The 7832-nt window shown below is 52.6% G+C and overlaps 1 protein-coding gene across 1 annotated transcript in view; it reads left to right on the forward strand.

Moving 5' to 3' along the window:
* htr2cl1 (5-hydroxytryptamine (serotonin) receptor 2C, G protein-coupled-like 1) overlaps window positions 1–7469 on the forward strand; it is a gene marked incomplete at its 3' end in the record, with an annotated part of 48541 nt that extends 41072 nt beyond the window's left edge. Inside the window, 2 exon segments of the mRNA XM_084312101.1 lie at window positions 5261–5518; window positions 6891–7469. Coding sequence (XP_084168227.1) covers window positions 5261–5518; window positions 6891–7469 — 837 coding nt within the window.
* Window positions 7470–7832: the final 363 nt, after the last annotated feature.

Here is a 7832-nt window from a genome sequence, read left to right on the forward strand (position 1 = left end):
TACAATATCTATATTATATATATCACACTTTGTGGAAATGGAAAAACAGATCACATAGTATGTATAGTATTTTGTTTTCACGTGTAACACTGCAGCCATTTGGTGTCCCTTCTAGTAACACTGTCCCCACTGCAGCCATTTGGTGTCCCTTCTAGTAACACTGTCCCAACTTCCGCCATTTGGTGTCCCTTCTAGTAACACTAACACTGCAGCCATTTGGTGTCCCTTCTAGTAACACTGTAACACTGCAGCCATTTGGTGTCCCTACTAATAACACTGTCCCCACTGCAGACATTTGGTGTCCCTCCTAGTAACACTGTCCCCAATGCAGCCATTTGGTGTCCCTTCAAGTAACACTGTCCCCACTGCAGCCATTTGGTGTCCCTCCTAGTAACACTAACACTGCAGCCATTTGGTGTCCCTCCTAATACGCATTCTATTTAGTGCTGTCAGGCGATAAAAAAATGTATCTAATTAATTACAGGATTTGTAATTAATTAATCTAATTAATCGCATTTCAATCGCATAACCATTTTAGGCCTGATATTCTATATTCTATATTCATATTTCAAATAGCATTTGTCCGGATGGCAGAATTCAGTACTGTACCTACAAAACCTTCTGTTTAATCATCTTCCATTTATTAATTTGCTTAGATTTTTCAGGTCTGGTCAATTGTAGCATGGTGTTATTCACAGTCAAAGATAAAAAAAATAAAATTTTAATTGATATTCTCATTTGGTTCATTACAATTTACTCAAGCCTAGTAACAGACACAGTATTTCTGACGCGTGTACCTGTTCCGCAACAGTAAGTGACTTCCGGGGTAGGCCTGATTGGCCCCGACAGGCACGTGACGCGGCAAACTCAGGACGCGCAACGAGGCTGCTGAGAGCTGTCGCGCGGAAATAGGCTGTCTATTGCCATTCTCTAACACAAACTCTAACCTTAACCAGCTCCTTAACAGCGCCTAAACTTAACCGTTCTAACCTTAACCAACTCCGAAACAATGCCTAACCTTAACCTTAACCTTAACCATGCCTAACCTTAACCATAGAAAGAATATTGCCATTCTCTAAGACAAACTCTAACCTTAACCAGCTCCTTAACAGCGCCTAAACTTAACCGTTCTAACCTTAACCAACTCCGAAACAATGCCTAACCTTAACCTTAACCTTAACCATGCCTAACCTTAACCGGCGAAAGAATACACGTTAAAAAAAAAATCACGTACAAAAAAAAAGATTTGATGGGATTCGAACTCACCAACAACGGACCGCAGGATCGCAGGACCGCTGCTCTGCCAGGTGAGCTATAGCGCCAAATGAGAGTCATGGCGTATTTGGACGGTTACGTAATTCCGTAAGCTCTGCCGCTCGGCTCCGCGGAGCGTGCCGCGCGGCAGAGAAAGTTGCGCGTCACGTGCCTGTCGGGGCCAATCAGGCCTACCCCGGAAGTCACTTACTGTTGCGGAACAGTTACACGCATTTCTGACACTGGGAATACATTCCCTGAGATCCATAGATGTCCCTAGAATCAGATACCAAGAACATGCAAATGGACCATTTAAAAAAAAAGTCTGTTAATGTTTATTCTATGTTCTTATGGAATGAATGAGATTTAAAAGAAAATTTAAAACGTTTTTTTTTTTCTTTAATTAATTTTGAGTTAATTTTCATAACGCGATAATTTGCTGTGTAATTAATTAATCTAATTAACGTGATAAACTGACAGCCCTAATTCTATTACATTGATAACATGTGGGACACCAAATGGCTGCAGTGAAAATAAGCCATAGAACAATTAATTTCATTGGGATATATTGAGAGTGTGACATCCTCGGGCACGACGCAAAACACAAGTTGATTTCTTGAACTGATTTTAATGAAGAAGCATCCAAAACTTCATCCAAATCGTAAAATCTGTATGAGTACAAATGCATACAAAAGATACCATTACTATCAAGTCCATTAACAATGGTTGGAAAGTCACTATACATACACACCACAATTGTTATCTCCATCAATCAATACCTTATTGGCTGCGTGCCAGTACATGAGAACATCGATGCTTTACTGTAGTGTGTCTTTTGTCAGTTTCTTGGAAGATTGTCTTGATACGTTGGCTTGATGGCTTGTTCTTTAGTTATTAGAACGGCAGGTAATTTCATTACCACTCAAGTTCATAGTTCCAACGCAAGAGAGAAGGCGGAAACACGTCACCGGATACCAGGGGTGTCAACTCTCGTGAGATGTGGTAATTGCACAAATAAAATAGAAAAAACAGTGCGCCACTAATATGTATCTTATATAAAAACAAATAAGAAATACATTGAAAAGTAATTGAGTGTATCATTACTATTATACAAAATAAGCATATAAATTGTAAACATAAATAACTATATTAACCAACTGTTAACCATAGCTGCAGTTACAGAGAGAATATGGTGTTTATGTTGTGTGTGTGCATGTGTGTGTGTGTGTGTGTGCATGTGTGTGTGTGTGTGTACACTTTCTTGATTCAAATCCTCTCTCTGTTTAGTGCAGGTTTTTACTGGCCCCTCCCACACTGTGTATATATTTACATATCTTCAATGTGCCCCTCCCACACTGTGTATATATTTACATATATTTAATGTGCCCCTCCCACACTATGTATATATTTACATATATGTAATGTGCCCCTCCCACACTGTGTATATATTTACATATCTTTAATGTGCCCCTCCCACACTGTGTATATATTTACATATCTTTAATGTGTCCCTCCCGCGTGTATATTTTCCCTAACGGAGTTGCAGTTCCGCGTTCGGGTTCTGCAATCTGATTGGCCACTGACGTACGCTCTCTCTACCCCCAAACAGCGTGTTACGCTAGTTCTGCCTCTAACCTCTAACAGCCTGCAGCCTGCTAGCATTATCCAATTCATATCAATCGAAATAACGTATTGTTTTCATCTCTCTATATTAACGTGATTCCATCAACACAACATAAATGTTCAAAACACGACAAGACAGTTTGCATCACTTCCCACGGTTCTTGGCACTTATTCTACCAGGCCTGGGGCTCGCGGGACGGTGGTCTGGGGCTCGCGGGACGGTGGTCTGGGGCTCGCGGGGCGGTGGTCTGGGGCTCGCAGGACGGTGGTCTGGGGCTCGCGGGGCGGTGGTCTGGGGCTCGCAGGGCGGTGGTCTGGGGCTCGCAGGACGGTGGCCTGGGGCTCGCGGGGCGGTGGCCTGGGGTTCGCAGGACGGTGGCCTGAGGCTCGCGGGGCGGTGGTCTGGGGCTCGCGGGGCGGTGGTCTGGGGCTCGCAGGACGGTGGCCTGGGGCTCGTGGGGCGGTGGTCTGGGGCTCGCAGGGCGGTGGTCTGGGGCTCGCAGGACGGTGGCCTGAGGCTCGCGAGCGGTGGTCTGGGGCTCGCAGGACGGTGGCCTGGGGCTCGCAGGACGGTGGTCTGGGGCTCGCAGGACGGTGGTCTGGGGCTCGCAGGACGGTGGCCGGGGGCTCGCGGGCGGTGGTCTGGGGCTCGCGGGACGGTGGTCTGGGGCTCGCGGGACGGTTGTCTGGGGCTTGCGGGGCGGTGGTCTGGGGCTCGCGGGACGGTGGTCTGGGGCTCGCGGGCGGTGGTCTGGGGCTCGCGGGACGGTGGTCTGGGGCTTGCGGGGCGGTGGTCTGGGGCTTGCGGGGCGGTGGTCTGGGGCTCGCGGGACGATGGCCTGGGGCTCGCGGGGCGGTGGTCTGGGGCTCGCGGGGCGGTGGCCTGGGGCTCGTGGGGCGGTGGTCTGGGGCTCGGGGGACGGTGGTCTGGGGCTCGGGGGACGGTGGTCTGGGGCTTGCGGGGCGGTGGTCTGGGGCTTGCAGGACGGTGGTCTGGGGCTTGCAGGACGGTGGTCTGGGGCTCGCAGGACGGTGGTCTGGGGCTTGCGGGGCGGTGGTCTGGGGCTTGCGGGACGGTGGTCTGGGGCTTGCGGGGCGGTGGTCTGGGGCTCGCGGGACGATGGCCTGGGGCTCGCGGGGCGGTGGTCTGGGGCTCGCGGGGCGGTGGCCTGGGGCTCGTGGGGCGGTGGTCTGGGGCTCGGGGGACGGTGGTCTGGGGCTCGCGGGACGATGGCCTGGGGCTCGCGGGGCGGTGGTCTGGGGCTCGCGGGACGATGGCCTGGGGCTCGCGGGGCGGTGGTCTGGGGCTCGCGGGGCGGTGGCCTGGGGCTCGTGGGGCGGTGGTCTGGGGCTCGGGGGACGGTGGTCTGGGGCTCGGGGGACGGTGGTCTGGGGCTTGCGGGGCGGTGGTCTGGGGCTTGCAGGACGGTGGTCTGGGGCTTGCAGGACGGTGGTCTGGGGCTTGCAGGACGGTGGTCTGGGGCTCGCAGGACGGTGGTCTGGGGCTCGGGGGACGGTGGTCTGGGGCTTGCAGGACGGTGGTCTGGGGCTCGCAGGACGGTGGTCTGGGGCTTGCAGGACGGTGGTCTGGGGCTCGCGGGGCGGTGGTCTGGGGCTTGCAGGACGGTGGTCTGGGGCTCGCGGGGCGGTGGTCTGGGGCTCGCGGGACGATGGTCTGGGGCTTGCAGGACAGTGGTCTGGGGCTTGCAGGACGGTGGTCTGGGGCTCGCGGGCGGTGGTCTGGGGCTCGCGGGACGGTGGCCTGGGGCTCACGGGACGGTGGCCTGGGGCTCGGGGGACGGTGGTCTGGGGCTCTGGGGGCGGTGGTCTGGGGCTCTGGGGGCGGTGGTCTGGGGCTCGCAGGACGGTGGCCTGGGGCTCGGGGGACGGTGGCCTGGGGCTCGGGGGACGGTGGCCTGGGGCTCTGGGGGCGGTGGTCTGGGGCTCGCAGGACGGTGGTCTGGGGCTTGTGGGACGTTAATATAGAGAGATGAAAACAATACGTTATTTCGATTGATATGAATTGGATAATGCTAGCAGGCTGCAGGCTGTTAGAGGTTAGAGGCAGAACTAGCGTAACACGCTGTTTGGGCGTAGAGAGAGCGTACGTCAGTGGCCAATCAGATCGCAGAACCCGAACGCGGCACTGCAACTCCTTTAGGGAAAATATACACGCGTCCCTCCCACACTGTGTATATATTTACATATCTTTAATGTGCCCCTCCCCCTCAGAGCGCCCACTGGCCCCTCCCACACTGTGTATATATTTACATATCTGTAATGTGCCCCTCCCACACTGTGTATATATTTACATATCTTGAATGTGCCCCTCCCACACTGTGTATATATTTACATATTTTGTATGTGCCCCTCCCCCTCAGAGCCCCCGCTGGCCCCTCCCACCCGGAGCAGGCGGAACACTCTGGGCTGCCTGAAAGGGGCGGGGCCTCACACGCTGCTAAGTACCTCGCCGTCCGACGGCATCAGCATCATCGGCAGCGCGGAGGTGCAGGGAGGAGGGGCCTCTCAGCTGAACTCGCCGGCCGCCAGGGGGGCGGGGAGGGGGGGTGGGGACCACAGCGGTTGCCACGGGAGACGGGGGATGATGCAGGCCATCAAGAACGAGAGGCGCGCCTCCAAGGTGAGCACTGACCAATGAGGGGGGTTCTGCTGGTCCCAGGGTTCTGCTGGTCCCAGGGTTCTGTTGGTCCCAGGGTTCTGCTGCTCCCAGGGTTCTGCTGCTCCCAGGGTTCTGCTGGTGCTGGTCTAAGCTCTGTGGATCCCGCGAGCCCGACTGTCAATCGGGCTCAAGTGATTCAAGTGATTCATCTGATTAAATTAGTATTTTTCTTTTATTAAATCAACTTTCTTTAATAAATATAACTCAGTTTCGTCAACATAAATAATCCAATAAGGGCACGGTTGGTATGAAAGTGGTGGTGACGTCTTACAGTATAATATTATAATATTAGTGTAGCCTAATCTTTAACTGCAACTGTGAAGAAAACCCCCATTGGTTTAAACAGATTGAATAGACACAAAAAAAACATTTAAAACAATTTATTAAAAATTAAAAATTCGAATGTTGATTTAGAATTCGAATGTCAACATTATGATCGAAGCTTCGAAGCATTCGGTACAGCCCTACATTGTAGTGAGAGCATTTTTGTTGTTATTTGACCTCATTGTATAAAATGACCTCTTGTGACCTCCATGTGTGACCTCTTGTGACCTCCATGTGTGACCTCCATGTGTGACCTCTTGTGACCTCCATGTGTGACCTCTTGTGACCTCCATGTGGGGGGGGTTTCTGAACTATTTCAAAAACTGATATTTTTTGCCAGAAATCTCCAGATGTCAAATGTTTTTGAAAGGTCTTGGTGTCTTAATAGGATATTAATATGATACATAATTGAGCATTGCAATGGCTATCATTAGGCAAAGATTGTGTCTATAATTTTAATAGTCCATTTTAATGAACACAATTCATTGCATATTAATAATAAGACGGCGAGCTGCGTCTCAAATGGTTCCTCAGGGTCCTCGGCTTTCCAACGGTGACCAACTACTGCTGACTTTGAAAAGGTCTTGGGCCTTTAAACGGTTAATGACCCCTTTAACCCTTTCACTGGCACACGACAGAAGGTTAACCCTTTACTATCACACAACCGACGGCAATGCTCCATCATTAGCATCATTAGCTCCGCAATTGTATCCTGCCCCCTCCCCCTTGTATCTCTTCTTGTGCTCCTCTGTCCCCTGTGTGCTATACTGTACTTTGTGCTCCCCTATCCCTGTGTTGACCTACTGTTGTCCTACTTTCTGAATGTACTGTCTTGTCCTGCTGTGCCTTTTTGTATTTTTGTATTTTATATTATGACATTTTACGCTTTGATTGTACAGCACTTTGGTTGGCTCTTGAGTTCTTAAACGTGCTTTATAAATAAATGACTTGACTTGCCTGCTGTTCTGCTCTAACGCTCTCTCCGTGTCCTTCCTCTTCCTCCTCCCAGGTCCTGGGGATCGTGTTCTTCCTCTTCCTCATCATGTGGTGCCCCTTCTTCATCACCAACGTCACCTTCGTCCTGTGCCGCTCCTCCTGTGACGAGCCGCTGCTGGCCGAGCTGCTGAACGTCTTCGTGTGGGTCGGCTACATCTCCTCGGGGGTCAACCCGCTGGTCTACACCCTGTTCAACAAGACCTATCGCCGGGCCTTCTCCTGCTACATCCGCTGCCGCTACCAGACGGAGCCCAGCGCCCCCCCCGGCTGCAAGTCCTCCCTGTTCCCCCCGCCCCCATCGTCGTACGGCGCCACCCCCCTCCTGCCGCGCCCGCCCCCCCACCGGAAAGGGGGCGTGGACCGCAACAGCAACTGCCGTAACGGCGGCGGCGGACGGGTGGCGGACGGAACCGGGCGGCTGGCGGTGGACCCGGAGGACGTCACGGACGACGGCACACAGGTGGAGGCCGCGTCGCGCCGGGCGTCCGAGTGTCCCGACGTCGGGGCGCTGCTGGAGGCGGAGCCTGAGACGGAGACGGAGGCGGAGCCGTCCTTCAGCTCCGCCTCCAGAGACCACACGAGCAGCGTGTAGACGCACGGGACGTCTCTTTCCATTGGACCACGCCGCGACAAGCAGCTGACGCTTGGAAACCAATGGTGTTTTCCCTAGACGTGTCTCCCAGGTACATGGGAAGAGTGGCTCCTTTCTCTGTGCCTCCGCGACGCTACAGTGCTGTTGGCTAGGGACCATAATAACAGACCAATGTTCAGAGATGTTTGAGAGAATGTGCAGCCAAATGATTTGTCAGAGTGCCGTGAGGTAACTCAGTAAAATAATCCGTGCCAGCGTTTAGTTTCAGTCTTGGCCGACGCGTGGATTTGAGTACGATAAACACAAAGACGGAGGCATGGAGGAGAAATTGGCGTCAGACGCTTGAGACACAGAGAGGAGGAA

This window comes from Notolepis coatsorum (assembly GCF_963971535.1).
Source record: "Notolepis coatsorum genome assembly, chromosome: 4".
Classification (NCBI taxonomy): domain Eukaryota; kingdom Metazoa; phylum Chordata; class Actinopteri; order Aulopiformes; family Paralepididae; genus Notolepis; species Notolepis coatsorum.